We start from the raw sequence: 16,523 nt of genomic DNA, 5'->3' as shown, positions 1-16,523 counted from the left end.
GAGAGTCCCTTGGACTGCAAGGAGATCAAACAAGTCAATCCTAAAGGAAATCATTCCTGAATATTCATTGGAAGCTGAAGTTCCAATACTTTGGCCACCTGATGCAAAGAGCCAACTCACTGGAAAAGACCCTGATGCTGGAAAAGATTGAGGGAGGAGGAGAAAGGAGTGACAGAGGATGAGATGGTTGGATGGCATCACTGACTCAACAGACTTGAGTTTGAGCAAACTCTGGGAGGTAGTGAAGGACAGGGAAGCCTGGCATGCTGCAGTTAATGGGGTCACAAAGAGTGGGACATGACTTAATGACTGAACAACAACAGCAAGCCCTTGGAGTGAACAGGGCTGCATAAAAGGAATCAGTGAAGATGATAAAAATTATAAGATAACTCAAGGCATGACTCAAAACCTTGGTCCTATCCTTTTCTGGTCTCAAGTGGCCATGGTCTTGTGAAAACTAGCAATCACAGAATCTTAGAGTGTGTAACGCTGTGGAATGCTGACTACTAGAAACTTTAGACTATCATTTCAGAGTGTGCTGAATGTGTATCTGGGTATGTATACATGTATTAATATTGGAGACTGGGAAAAGGTGGATCCTGACCTCGAGTGACAATGAATTTTCTGTCTCTCTCCCACTTAAAGTTTAAGCACCACGAGGCAGAAATTTTGTTTAATATTACATTTCCAGAGCCTTAGAATAGTCTTACTCAGATAATCATTTTTTAAACTGAAATCAAAATGATTTAGTTATTATTTTTCTTTATTGCATATTTTTAAGACTTAAGCCTTATGCTAAATAATATTTCCAGGAAACCAAAGGTATGATGTACCAGGCTTATTTTTCCTAATTAATATTAAAATAAATATAAAACTATCAACATTAAAGGTGTTATTCCCAAACATCCCTTAAACCAGTTTTGTTACCACTGAGTATATATGTCCCCAGCTTTGGGAAAGATGGCATCATCCAACGGTGATGCATGCCAGTTGAAGCACATGTTAATGACATCCAATGGCAGCAGATAAAAAGCGGCAAATTTGGTGTGGAAATAGAATTTGTTTATTCTTATGATATTTCTTAGTTTTGTAGCATAAAACATTAAAGCTGGAAATAAGGCCTGGCTCCGAGCCCTATATCTGCCACAAACCAGCTGTGTAACCTTAGGCAAGTCACTTAAGCTCTCTGGGCGCCAATGTTCTCATCTCTGTAGTAAGGACTTGGGATGATTCCTAAACTCACTGGCAGTTCTCACTGTCTTTGATTCTACCAACAACCAAAAAGGTGCAGGAGAGAATCTAAAGCGATTAGGTTTATTACACCTACTTAATGTTTAATCATAGCGAAAAGGAAAAACAGAAGAATTTGCATAACGCTCAGTGACTTTGAGGAGCACAAAGTAAATATCTTACAAAATAAAATGATATTTTAGACACAGTAATACTGTGACCATAAGTCTTTTCTGTAACCTCATAACCCTCCCTAGTGTAGGCAGCTGGATACCAAACCTCCATCGCCTCAAGGAAGGATTATCCAGGATCCACATAAAACTAAAATTAAAAAGTAGAAATTATTGGTCAAGATCAGAATGCTCTTTTTTCATTTTTTTAAAACAAAATCTAGTCGAAGGAATGATTAAAGCAGAAAAACACCCTTTTACAACACTCATAAGTTAAATAATTGTTGCAAGAAAGCATCAGAACTGAGATTTGGGAGAAGAAGATATTTGGTAGATGTCAAATTATCACTCTACAAATTACCTACTAATTGCAAAGGGAAACTTATGTTTACAAAGAAAAGATCTGATGATTTTTAAAAAGCAGTCCAACTTACAGAAATAGTGTATCAACCTGACATTATGGGTTTCTAACTGTGATACACTGTGAACACACAGCACCTCTGTGAGGGTCTTCTTCCCAAAAACATTTCACGGGAGATAAGCAAATTAGGTGCAGGAAGGAGAAAGCGTGTAACCTGCCGCCTAGTCAAGCATGGCAGCTGGGGAACCAGAGAGCATCTAGTCAAGTTTGGAGATTCAACAAAAGAGACCTCCTTTTTGGAGGGACCTGAAAAGGTGGCCAAGAAGTCAAGACAATCTCAAGCCTATGATGGCAGGAACTGGAGCCCACCCTGTGTCTAGACAAGTCTCCTAGAGTTTCCTGAGTCCCCAGATCTTCAATGACACCCTTGCAGAAGATTGTGAAGGCAGGGGACCCTGCTTAGGAACACAACATAAAACTGAGACCTGTATCACCTGGTAGCCAAGGACACCAACCAACACAGCAGCCACCAACATGAAGAAATGACCACTGGTGACCACAGAACTCCCCCTCCTATACAGTGGCACCTCAGCATCCCTAAGCAATGAGGGAATGAAGGCAAAAGGAGAGATCAGACTTGAGGGGAAAAACACTAAATCTGCTGTGGTTGCCCATAATTATCTGAGATTACCCAGAATGTTAAGAGGTTAAGTTTCCACTGCCTAGTGCAAAAAGAGCAAAGAACAGATATTTAATTAAACTATGAGAAATAAAGTCACATATCTTACATTCTGTGCCCAAAATAAGTGCCTGCCCCATCCACTATCCTGTACTAGACATTTTAATATTCCTCCACCCTTGTCATAGCCTCACAGGAGACCAAGACATAATGTGAGGAATACATTATGCAAATAAATATACATCTGAAATTACCTTGCAGTTGTCTACACTCACAGCTACATGGAATACAACACAGAAATTATTTATGGCCTATGGAATGCATGTGGCTTTCCAATATGAATAAATCAAGATTTATTTCAAATCAAATAAAAAAGCTATGCTATGAAGTCTGACTCAAAAGAGTTGGGAAGAAGATCAGCTGTTGGTCTGCTTCCTGAGAAGCCCACACCATTGCAGAAACAGAGAGCTAGGCAGAGCTGCCCCTCTTTTTTGGAGCTGGGATATCAAAGGTACCCCTGCTAGGATATATGCTACGTGCAAATTAATAGGAAACAGACTTACTGGGAATGTCAGATAAGAAATAGCTTCTCTTTATAACTGAGAGGCAATATTTTTCTTGAGATGACTATAAGCTGAAAACATATTCAGGATTATTTAGTATTGACCATATAGACACAATATTTCCTATGTTAATAATAGATCACAGTTTCACAGTGCAGAAAAAAACTGCATCAACACACACCAAAATAATAAAGGACATCACCAGAAGTGTGTGGCAGACTCTTTTAGTGTGTGTGTGATGGTTCTGAATGGTTTTGCAACAGGATGGTAGCTATTAAAGCCAGAGGAAACCCAGAGATGTCCTTTGATCCCACACTCTTAATTCTGGTCTTTACACAATCTTCTTTTACAGGTACGGGAAAGGTTCAGTTGGGTGGCTGACTCTGCTTAAGTCTTGCCAGAACTACTAAAGTTGACAACCATGAGTGCAAACAGAAATATGATCTCATTCCCAGCATTCTCCCCTCCCACTCCACTCCCACCCTAAACTTGAGTCCCCTTCCTTCCTCCTACTGGCACTGGTTAGGGCCGAGATGATGCCTCTGCCTTCAACTCAGGATATTAATCTCTTACTGAAGACTTGGTGAGAGAGAATGGATCTCTCTTTCTCTCTCTCTCATTCTTTCTTGTCCTCAGACCACTAAAGCTCATAGGTGATCACTGAAGAAGCCCATGCTATTCTATTTCTGCTGATGTCTTGATAAACACAAAGATCTTCCACGGCTACTTGCCTGCCCAAGCCTTGGCTTCTCTGGGGAAGTAACATCTTAGTCTGTGATTATATTAATATGAGTGACAATCAATTGCATAAGGAAGAATCTGTTTTCTCCAGAATCCCTCTTTTCATCTAGTTTTTTTGGGGGGAAGTTTTTAAATTTTTATTTTATATAAAAGAGCTAGCATTGCTTCTACATAAAGATGATCCAAAAAAAAAAAAAGAGTCATCAAAAACTAAAGCCTGTTTTTGTTAAAAGAAATTATTTGTAATCCCCCACACAAATGGGAAGCATATTATAACAGGAGCCTCCATGAGCTCATATTTCTAGACATAAGCTGATGGTTACTGAGGGAAGAGGGGCTCCCTTTCCCATCCCACCCTTGCCTGCTCTTTCTACTCCTTCCCTACAGTAAATACTCCTCCCAAAAGAAACTAGAAAAGACTACATACCAAATCAATCAATACATGAAATAGATTTCTCACAAACTCCAAAACAATTTCAATAAATGAATTGCTCAAAAGACGATAAAATTAGGAGTTTGCAATAATTTGTACACAGTATCATAAAGGACAGAAAGGCTGAAAATAAGCATATGATTCAGCAACTTTACATTCATAATGCATACGCATAAAACATGGACACATTGAAATTACAATTTTTTCTACAAATTCAACTAACAAACCTTAAATATACACTGTATGCATTTGAGACCTTTTTCTGCAATCCTGATTCAGAATACGTTCGGACAGGACTCTCCCCATTTTCTTTTCCTGAGTTTGCATAAATGCATGTGTGTGTGCTCAGTCGTGTCCCACTTTTTGCAACCCCATGAACTGTAGCCCACCAGGCTCCTCTGTCCATGGAATTTTCCAGGCAAGAATACTGGAGTGGGTTGCCATTTTCTCCTCCAGGGGATCTTCTCAACCCAGGGATCAAAACCATATCTCTCGCATTGCAGGCAGATTCTTTACCACTGAGCCATCAGGAAAGCCCAGTTATATATTACTAAAACATAAATCTCAACAATAACTATCTTATAGAATTCATTCAGTGAGCCAGGCATGAAACTAAGCACTGATTTAATTCTTGTAATCAATTAAGAGATGGATAGTATTCCTTCTACCAAAGAGGAATCTAAGATTTACAGAGTTTAAAAATTTGCCCCAAATTATGGTTAGCAGGTGGGAGACATGAAATCTGAACCCAAACTTGTCTGACTCACAAGCTTCCAATATTTCCATATACTCCTAGGTTTGAAGACTTAAGAGTTAACAACTTACAAACATGAAGGATGTGCGGTATTCAAACAGGCTGTCTTCTGAGTTACCACGTGACAGTTCCGCTGATTTAGAGCTAAATTTACTCCCCGAGTCATTCAGTATTCTTGCCCAAAATAAAGTAGGATAAAACCAGAGCATATGTTAGAACTTAAGCCAAGTTATTATCTGTCTTCTTCACAAATTCTGAAAAGCTGGTCCACCAAAATCAGATGCTAGGAATGAGGAGGAAGAAAATCAAAATAGGGAGGGAAGAATGCTAAATTAGGAAGCACAGAGATGTGGAAGGACAAAATGGCAGGAAGAAAAATGAGAGGTTAAAAAAAAGAGAAACAAAGGATGAAAACAAGAAGAAAAGTAGCAGATTTTCCAATTTTGGAAGCCTTTTTTCAGTGCATGATGATCTGTGTAAGGTCAAAGTGAGTTCACCACGGGATTTATGGAGGACCAAAGAGAGGATAGCAAGTGCTCCTGACGTTTAAGTACAAAATCGAATTTCTTAAACGACTCTCTATCTTTTCACAAGACTCATAACATGGGAAGTCCCTAAACAATACAGCTGCACCCTCTACATAACAGGCATACCTGAGTTCTCCCCTGAATTGCACTGGGCTTATGGATGTCTATGTATGACAGGGAATTTTAAAAGTTTGAGGTCAGTGCACTTGAAAAGCTAATGGGAAAAACGCTGCTGCTTCTGCTTCCTGCCTTGCCTGATGAAGCCATTCCTGAAGGTTCTGGGCCCATTTTCAATATGCTGCAAAGAAAAAGCATGTTCTGCCCTCAGGTAGACAAAAGCCAAATGGTGACCCTATAAGAAGTAAGAGACTTCAGATAGTAGATCTTCACCTCACGAACATAAAGGTAATGCTGTATATAACATCTCCAACAGGCAAGAATGGCACACTTGGGCTCTTTTGACAAATTTTCACTTTGTCAAATTACTCAATAACTCTTGCAACCGAACATCTTTTATGAAATTTCCAAGGATTTGATTGTTATTGACAAATTTAGTTCTCTACTAAGAGAATGCTAAACTCTATTCAAGCTGGGGAGGGAAGTTTAAAAAAAAACAAAAAAACAAAAACCTATATTGTCTGATACTCTTGGGTGAGAATAAAATAGGAGAACCAACAAAGTTTATTACTTACTTTAAAAAAATTCACTAAGCTCTTCAAAATTTCTTTTTATTAATGACTTTCTGATTCCAGAAAGTTAAAATAATATTGTTGGTCTCTCTCTAAAAATGTCTCACAAACATCTTTATTGAATCTATGTCTGAAAAAGACAGAGTACTTCACATCAACTTAAAAATAGAAAAAGAATTTCAAAGAGAGTAAAGGTCAAGTTAAAAAACATACATACAAAGTAAAACTAGTGAAAGAAATATCAAAAAGTATGTTTACAGTCTCAGGGAGGGGATGATTTCCTCAGCAAAATGCAAAACTTATATGGAAAACATGGACAGATTTGCTTCTACAAAAGAATGAAATGTTTGCCAAAAGCTACTATTTTAAAAGTCAAAAGAATAGAAGAAAATGTGAGCAATATATATAACCAATAAAAGATTGATAGATACAATTTAGAAGGTAAATCAACAAATAAACATTTCTTTTTATTCTCCACTTGATAAAGATGCTTAGCCTTATTATTAATCAGAATAGTATTTTAAGTGAATTGGCAAAAATATAAAAGCTTGATAATATCTGATATGGGTGAAAGCATAAACAAAATGATGTCTTCATCTACTATTGACGGGAGTAAAAATTAATAAAGCATTTCTGCAAGGTAATCTATTAACACTTAAAATCAACATATAAAATATACAAACCTCTTCTCTCAGCAATCCATTTCCAAATATCTATCTTTATAAGTAAGATGTTAATTACTTTTCTACAGATTGGGTAAAAATGTAAATCTTTTTACTTTTTCCAATTCATTTAAAATAATAATGATAATAACAAAGTTACAGTAAATATTTGTATTGTTGCTGTTTAGTCACTATAGTAATTATTAAATGCCAGTAACATTTCAAAATGTTCCACATACATGAACTCAGTTTGTCTTACAAAAACTCCCTGAGATGGGTACAATTATTGTCCTAGTATAGATTGAAATCCTGAGGATGAGAGGATGAGAAATTTGCTCAAAGTCACACATTTGAAATGAGGAGAGCCCGGATTCAGACCCAGGCAGCCTGATGCCAGAGTCCTCAGAAATACTAGGAACAAAATGCAGTAGATGCCTAGAAACTGATTCAGAAAGATCTATAAGTTAAATTGGTACTTTTAAAAAGATGTAAAACAAATTTGTGTTATGATTTCTTTATGCAACCATAAATGACTATATTAAAGTATCTACACAATGAGTAAGCCATGTATTTTATTATTGACATAATATATGCACTGGGAATGGTTAAGGAGGTTATCATTAGGAGTGGAAATGGCAGTGGGAGAGGAAGGTGAGTTCTATATATCTGTGTATCTCTAATATGCCTGAAATTTTGAAAAACAAGAATGTATTCACATGTTACTGTTACGGTACTTTTAGCTCTATGTATCACAAATGTGCTTGAAATTTTGAAAAACAAGAATGCATTCACATGTTACTGTTATAATACTTTAATGTGATTTGTCTTAAAAAAAAATAGTGTGTGGGGGGAAGGGTCATATGGAAAACAGTTTGTCCTTACAGATGTTTCTATATAACTGCATTTCTGGCTTTCAGTCACATTTTTCCCTCTTTTAAAACTTGATCCAAATATCTGTTAAACTCAACCTCCTAAATTTTCCAGAATTGTTTTCAGCTTATGTAAAAGGCTCTAACCTTTAACCTCTTTAGCTTTGGCCCCACTATGTTTATGAATATTTTTAAAGAACTAAAATTTTGGTTGCTCTTGAAAGACATTTAGAAGATCATTTATATAAGAGGAGAAACTTAAACTAGGGGCCTTGAATCTGGGGTTAAAACCTGGCTTTGTGTTCTCAGGTAGCATAGTTTTTCAGTCAACTATGAATCGGAACTATCAGAAGGCATCTGGGTGGTTTATGTGTAAGCAGAGGGGCCTGCAGAGGAGATCTGTAGGCCGTCAAACCTAAATAAGAGAAAAGGTTTCCTATTCTAGTTCCTCCTGTGGGATCTCTTCAGGTCACTTTGATAACTTACTCCAGAAGGACAAAGGATGCCTCTGTATCGAGGAAATAATATCGTACGTGGACTTCCATTGGGAAACACAACTAACGGAAAGCTGATGGCCACCACTGTTCTTCACCAGTGTGATGGCTGCCAACCCTGCTCTGCCCTTCTGGCTCCCTTAGTTTTTTTCCAACCCTGTACCCATCAATGCCATCAGGCAGGGCTCCCAAAGTGGAGCACTCTTAGAAGACTTGGCAGCCCTCATGCCCCTAGATGCCTCCATTTCCCCTTTATGTGCACTTCTACATTTTCAACAAAGAAAGGGAGCCAGGAAGCAATGTGAGAACTAAACACAAGACTTGGTTACAATAAAAATGAGAGAATTCAAAAGCCGGGTTGCCTGTTCCTTTGGCAGTACAGCTGCTCTGGAAAGGGCCTTGAGCTCTATTTCAGTGAAAATTAAAACGAATCATAGGCAGTCTTCAAAGAAAAAGGATCAAATTATGTACTTACCTAGGGGTATTGATATAAACATAGATTTAGATAGATGTGTTATACAGTTCATGCATCCATATTAAGCACACATATGACTAATCCCTATACAGAGGGCCAAACACTAACAGAGGAGCTTTATTCAGGACTCTGGAATTATGGTAAATAGATATTCAACCAAAAACCAAAAGAATGGTGTCAAGACACAGAAAGAAGCATGGAGAAACGGACTAGGGTAAATTCTACCCCTTGACATTTTTATTGAAACAGGGCTGAGAGTCTATTAGACGTGCCAACAAGAGGTTTAAAGCATATAAAGCAATAATGAAACATAATTTCTAGGCTAACACCAAGATGGGAGCCACCATCTGGCGCTTCTGCCAGCCTCAAAGTTGGACAAAGAAGTATATTCTGAGGCCATACATTCAAGAGGCAGACAGGCAGAAATTGAAGATGCTCATGTGCCCTGGTGGCTCAGAGATTAAAGCATCTGCCTACAATGCGGGAGACCTGGGTTCAGTCCCTGGGTCGGAAAGATCCCCTAGAGAAGGAAATGGGAACCCACTCCAGTATTCTTGCTTGGAGAATCCCATGGACAGAGGAGCCTGGTGGGCTACAGTCCATGGGGTCACAAACAGTCGAGCACAACTGAGCGACCTAACTTTCACTAACTTTCATGTGCAAAATGGAAAGCCAAAGTGAACCCTCCAAACTTCAACAACAATACTACTTTAAAATTGTATGTGAAAACCTATGTATCCTAAGACAAAACCTGGACAAAATGACTTCCTGTCTATAACCATTACTTAACTGGAATAATTTTTTAAGTATAGAAGCTTAGAAAAACTCCAAGATCTTTCTTTAACCATTCACGTACAAGTGAAAGTCTCTCAGTTGTGTCTGACTGTTTGCGACCCCATGAACTATACAGTCCATGGAATTCTCCAGGACAGAATACTAGAATGGGTAGCCTTTCCCTTCTCCAGAGGATATCCCCAGCCCAGGGATCAAACCCAGGTCTCCAACACTGCAGGCAGATTCTTTGCCAGCTGACTCACCAGGGAAGCCCATTTACATACCAGTTGGCCTCCAAATATTTACTGCTTTCCAATTACCAGACTAATGTGGATGGAGTAGAAAATTCTCTGTGGTCTTTCATTCTACCAGTTAAAATTAATCAACTGTCAACTTTGGCCTCAACACTGGGTAAGTAATGATGAACAAGATCATTATGAACTCTGGAGCTCACAGTCTGGCCTCTGTCTTCTAGATTGCACCATCAGGATTCAGTTACCATGAACTGAAAGAACAGATTTTTTTAAAAAAAAACCTATGAAGCTTACACTGGAGAAGGAAATGGCAACCCACTCCAGCGTTCTTGCCTGGAGAATCCCAGGGATGGCGGAGCCTGGTGAGCTGCCGTCTATGGGGTCGCACAGAGTCGGACACGACTGAAGCGACTTAGCAGCAGCATGAAGCTTACAGTTGCGTCACATAGACCTGCCTGAAAAGAACGCAGCACTGCTGTATTCTAAGATCTAGGTTTAACTCCCCCCTTTGGAATTTAAGGATCACCTTTCCATGGAAAGCAATGCCACTGATGCTGTTTGGGTTCTAGGGTTGACCTATAAAGCTTGAGTTGCCCTTCAGGCAGCTACAGTGTGATTTTAAGGGATTTCTGGTTTGGGTTACCCTGGACCCATCAAATCAATAGTATTACACTGTAATTTACAGTCTCAACACTGCTACCATGGACTGAAGCGTACAATGCTGGGATGGGTGAAAAGCTAGAAATACCTATGGATGGGCCGGCTGCCACCCTTCAGTCTCAATCTATTTCCAGGGCAAGAGAATATGAACGGGGTAGAATGTCCCCGAAGGTGCTTAGGAGGGCAAGAGTTCCATTTGGAACAGCTCATTTGCACATCAGCCACTGGCCTCTCATAAAGAACCAAGGCATTGGTTCTGGCCAAGCCTACATACATTTCTTACTGCTGTCACTCAGAAACCACTAGTGAAGTGTTTTCTGTTCATTTCAGAGTATAACAGTGTTTTTACATATTCTCCCCTTTTCAAGATGCATGTTTTTCAACAGTAATTCAAGTTCTAATAGCATTTAAAGTACATTAACTGCTTTTTATTGAAGTATAGTTGATTTACAACTACACTTTCAGGTTTACCACAAATAAACACACATATACACACACACATACACACACACACATAATTTATACACCAAGTATGTGTGCATGCATGTTCAGTCACTTCAGTCTAGTCCAACAATTTGCAACCCTATGGACTGTAGCCTGCCAGGCTCCTCTGTTCATAAGTTTTTTTTTTTTTTTTTTAGGCAAGAGTACTGGAGTGGATTGCCATGCCCTTCTCCATAGATCTTCCCAACCCAGAGATCAAACCCGCATCTCCAATGTCTCCTGCATCCCACGAGCCTCCTTGAAAGTACATATACAAGTGGATATATAATATATATATATATATATATTCCTTTTCAGCTTTTTTTCCATAGTAGGTTATGATAAGAAATAGGATACAATTCCCTGTGCTATATACGAGGTCCTTTTAACTTACATTAATTGCTAAACACCAAGTTTTATGTAGTTTCATTACATGAACCTCATCTTCTTTTCTAGATACCCAAGTTATAGCTCAGCATCTGACCATAAATCAAGAACCTCAACTCAGGCCCATTTGTTCAAACTATGGCACAGATAGATATGTAGTTAAAAGTAGAGAAGGAAGCTATTCTAAACAAGAACCTCCGAGACAAATTTTTAAAAACAATTTTATTTATGTCTAAAAATAAGGGAGTAAAACATAAGCTCTAGTAGTTGCTGCTTGAAGAAAGCCATCTATTGGCTCTGTGACAAGGTTAAGTAAAACCTTTTCTTACCAATCGTTAAAGGTACGTTTAGGTTATACCCCAAAATTGTAGGTGCTTTGCAGTGGTCATCCCAAATTACACAGATAAGATACATTTTTAGTCTTAGTGCTGGAGTCACTATATGAAACACGATCTTCTGTGAAACAAAACATCTGCCTTTTATTCTTCTCCGTCACTACACTACAGAGCATGTTCACATTTACAGACCATTATTCTGTTATTGTCTTAACACAAAGTAGAAATGAAGAATGACTCCCAAATATTGCTCCTACAGTTTCCAAAGCCTTTCTGAGCTCCCAGGAGGACCTAAGACATATCCTTCCTCTGGAGATCCCATAAGATGAAAGCTTCCAACCCTACCCTCAAGGCAGAAAAGTGATGGAGCTAGAATCTCCATCTAATAAAACTTCTTGGGGATATTCACCACAAGTGCTTCTAAGGAAAAGAAGCATCTGATCAAGACGAGGAGAACCAAATCCCATGGCAGGTGGCTGACATACAGAGAGGAAACCCCTAGCCCAGACCGGGGCACCAGCTGAATCCAGGGACACAGAAAGCTCCTCAGAGCCGTGGGTGGGTCTGGTTTGCAATGCTTATCCCCACATCTTGTCACTCTTGGAAAGAGACCTGGGAGCCCATGTGTATCCCATAGAAAGGTGACTCTGAGAATGTTTGGGAAAAACAGCATCAGCATTCCTTGGAAACTGTTAGAAATGCCAATTTTCAGGCCCACAGCAGATCTATTAAGTCAGAAACTCTTGGAGTAACCCAGAAAGTCTGTGTTTTCATAAGCCCTCCAGGAGTTTCTGAGGCAGTCAAGTTTGCAAACCACCACCATAGGACTAATAAAAACTCATTGTAGAACAGCCCCCTCCACCGTCACCACCACTCAAGCCTTATTCATAACTGCAGAATGAGAGATCTTTCCTCCTTCAGAAGAAATGTCAAGGATCAAGAGGCCAAAGGGGGAGTCAGGAGGAGGTTTAGCCATTATATTTAAGGACTTTACCACTGTTCCTCCTCATTCATTTCAGGTTTCGGCATCTTGTTCATGGGCACACACAAAGAGAAAGGAGAAAGCATCAAAATGGATCTGATCCACCCCTGAGCCTGCTATACACTGGACAACCTACTGCTACTTAAACATCATTTCCTAGTAAGCAGGCAACAATTACAGTAAATGTGATGAGCAATATAGATCAAGAAAACCCACCCAGCTGTCTCCCCAACACAATTAAGACACCACTAACTGTGGTTTCCAGCTTTCCCCAGCCAGTGGCATTTATACGAGACCATGCAGAATTCACCAATAACATGAGTCAATACATAGGTTTCAATATTGGAGCAGATGCTTTTTAATCACTAAAACTCTTGCCTACTTATATCCCCCCAAATTGAATTTTCAATTTTCTAAAAGAGACCAATGGTCTATTGTGGGCAACACAAACCCTAATTTTTATTCAAGCACTAGGACCTTTTCCACTAAAATAAGAAGTGACTCATTCACAATGCTTCAATGTACCTCCAATAGCTGTTCTTATTTTGCTTCCCAACACTTTAAATTTCAAAAGATGAGAATCTGAAAATGTAGCAGCAACACAAAAAGCATGCCATGGAAATTCTAGAAGTCAAATGTACAACAGAAAGGACCTTTTTTTACACAAAATATGTGTGTCTGTCACTTGCCTACTGGCACTAGCCTGCTTTTCTGAAGTAAAAGCAAAACTCAGACATAATTAGTCACTTGAAAACTCAAGAAACCAGTTCTGTGTTTTCCGGGACAATTGTCCTCATTGAAAGTGGGTAGTGCTGAGTAATCAACATGATTTTGCTCTGTCTTGATTTGTAGTATCATAGCTATGTTGCTGTTTTCTCAGCCTTCAATCCTAGTCATTGTAAATCTAGCTGCTTCCTTCTTTAGTGGTAATTAGCATTAGTCATAAGCCAAAATGATTCCACATAAGTAGTAAAATAAACACAACCCTTCTTACCTTTCATGCCAAACTTGGAGTGTCTTGCCAACTTCAGCAGAAATAGCATTACCAGTAGGCAAAATCCCACTACAGATGCAATTACCACCACAGCATAGACCTAGAGAAAAGAAAAGAGGGCAGTCGTGAGCTTGTTCATTAGTTCCTTGCACCCTGAAGCTGCTGCTGCTGCTGAAGACAGTTAATATTTATTGAATAATTACTACTTGATTTTCTAAGAACTTTATGGATATCAATTCACTTATTCTTCAACAAACCTAGGAAGAAGTATATAGGTCCTATTATTATCCTTATTCTACAAGTGAGAAACTGTAAGTTAAAGCTAATAAAAATATTCATCCAATTGATATTATATAGATAAATTTATACTAAAACATCATATATTATATAATACATAAATAGATATTTTATCTATTACCTATATACCTGCATACCTATCTAGAAAGAGAAGAGAGAATATAAAACATGAATGACAAAATACTAATAATTTTTGAAGCTGCTGAAAGATACAGGGGAGTTCATTTCTCTATTCTCTCTACCCTGTACATGTTTGAGAGTTGTCCATAATAAAGTTTTTTTTTAAGTTGGCTACTATTGGTCTTAGAAAGTCAGAATGCCTGGAACAGTGAGCAGGTCTAGAAGGGAGCAGGAAAGAAGTGGAGAGTGAGCTCAGCCTTTGAAGGCTCATTGGGTTGTAGACTTGACATGTGACCTTTTCTGTATGTATGAGAAAGATCAATACAGGGTTTTTTTTTTTTTAATTTAAAAGTGTAATTGCAAGTTGTGAATCACACAAGACAGTAAATGTATATCTTTGTGAATCTTGTCACAGCTCTGAGCTGGAAATCACAAAGGCACAAGTGCATAATGCTAAGTACACACTAATAATTTAGAAAAAAAGATGGACATAGGGCTGTCTTCCATTTTTGTTATTCACCCCAAAGTCCCACTGCCAAAATATGTCTGTTTTTATAAACCAGGAGTTGGCAAACTTTTCCTGTAAAGCCTCACATTGTAAATCTCTGTTGCAACTAGTCAATTCCACTGCTGTAGTGTGAAAACAGACATAGACAATATGCAAGCAAATGGGCTTGTCTGTGTTCCAATAAAACTTTATTGACAACAACAGATGGATAGCCTGGATGGATAGTATCTGGATATAGTTTAGCTAGAACTTAATTAGCACTCTGTGGAAAGAAGTGCTTGATGGTTAAGGTGATTTTGAAGTGAAATGAAGTGAAACTTGCTCAGTCGTGTTCAACTTTTTGCAACCCAGTGGACCATATGGTCCATGGAACTCTCCAGGCAAGTATACTGGAGTGGATAACCATTCCCTTCTCCAGAGGATCTTCCCAACCCAGGGATCAAACCCACGTCTCCTGCATTGCAGGCAGATTCTTTACCAGCTGGGCCACCAGGGAAGCCCAGGCATGCTGCTAAACATGCTGAAGTGCCCGGGACAGCCCTCCACAAGAAAAATTATCCATTGATAATAATGTTAATAGCACTAAGGGCAGTGTACTCTTGCTTGGTGCCAAAATAAATGCTAAATTTTCAAAATGTGGCTGATATGTCTGCCTCATCTTGGAATGAGGATGAGGCTGACAGAACTCCCAGTCAATACCTGTAATGAAACAAGAAATAAGCTTTTATTGTTTTAAGCCACTGAAATTTTGGGATTTTTGTTACCACAGCATAGCTTATCCTGATTAATATGCCCATATAATATACTATATATGGTATTCATATACCATAGTGAGAGGCAGTGTCAAGTGGAGATTAAGAAGATAGATTCTCCAAGTTCAGAATTTAGATTTACCACTTATTAGTTGCATGGTTTACAAATCACTTAACCTCTCAGCACCTCATAATCCTCATATATAAACTAGGGGATATAATAACTCTACCTTGCAGGTTGTTGTAAATTGTCAATCAGTTAACATAGGTATTGGGCTTGACACAGTGCCTAGTTTAATAAGTAATTAATTATTTTTGCCATAATGATGATAATGATGATGATAATAAAACTGAGATTTAGAAAAACATAAGAAAGCAGCCCCAGATCATACCTCTCAAGCTTGGGACTGAAATAGAAGCCTGCTGCTGCTGCTAAGTCGCTTCAGTCGTGTTCGACTCTGTGCAGCCCCACAGACGGCAGCCCACAAGGCTCCCCCGTCCCGGGGATTCTCCAGGCAAGAACACTGGAGTGGGTTGAAATAAAAGCCTAGCAAATATAAAACCTGCGATTTATGTGTGTTTATCCTACATTGCATTTTCAAAGTGTGTGGCTGACAGTGAAAGCAGAATAATAAAAACACATGGCTATAGCTTCCTAGGTGGTGCTAGTGGTAAAGAATCAGGCTGCCAATGCAGAAAACAGAAGAGACGCATGTTCAATCCCTAACTCAGGAAGATCCCCTGGAGAAGGAAATGGTAACTCACTCCAGTATTTTTGCCTGAAAAATTCCATAAACAGAGGAGCCTGACGGACTACAGTCCAAGGGGACACAAAGAGTAGGACATGACTGAGCACACACACACTGAAATCCCCCCAGCAGAACCTTCAGATGGGGTTAGATGGAGACAGCATTAGATAAGCTGCAAAACAGAAAAGAGCACATGCCAAACATTTGTCTAGGGTGGAACAAAGGTGTGATATTTCTCTTTCTCTGCTGCTTCAGTTGTGAGTGGCTCTCCCAGGCAACACTTCTACAGATGTTTGAGCACACACTTAATTCTGTCTCTGTGACCTATATACAAATAGAATTGTAGTGATTCCTAAAAGGCAAGTTAGGGATCGACTTGTTCTAACCAAGATCATTTCCCTCATCTGATGGTTTTGTGTATTTCTTTTTCAATCTTTATTTCTAACTAACATTTTCATAGGAAAGAGATCATCAGCTATAAGTTTCTCTCCCCTATTATTAAATTCCAAAATTATACAGATAAACAAGTTCGAGCACTATCTTATAGGAAGGAATCTGAGATGAAGAGAGATTTGAAGGAC

The 16,523-nt window shown here is 38.8% G+C and overlaps 1 protein-coding gene across 7 annotated transcripts in view; it reads right to left on the bottom strand.

The window, feature by feature from the left end:
• Nucleotides 1–16,523, bottom strand: part of NTRK2 (neurotrophic receptor tyrosine kinase 2) — a 400,572-nt gene that overhangs the window by 285,569 nt on the left and 98,480 nt on the right. For all 7 annotated transcript variants that reach the window (XM_025281959.3, XM_006080618.4, XM_006080619.4 and 4 more), the window contains one exon: nucleotides 13,517–13,616. In XM_025281959.3, the coding sequence (XP_025137744.1) occupies nucleotides 13,517–13,616 (100 nt within the window). The remainder of the gene's footprint in view (nucleotides 1–13,516; nucleotides 13,617–16,523) is intronic.

Source organism: Bubalus bubalis, chromosome 3 (genome assembly GCF_019923935.1).
Source record: "Bubalus bubalis isolate 160015118507 breed Murrah chromosome 3, NDDB_SH_1, whole genome shotgun sequence".
Lineage (NCBI taxonomy): Eukaryota > Metazoa > Chordata > Mammalia > Artiodactyla > Bovidae > Bubalus > Bubalus bubalis.
Note: the sequence above shows the minus strand (reverse complement) of the source record. Positions and strands in the feature narration are given on the sequence as shown.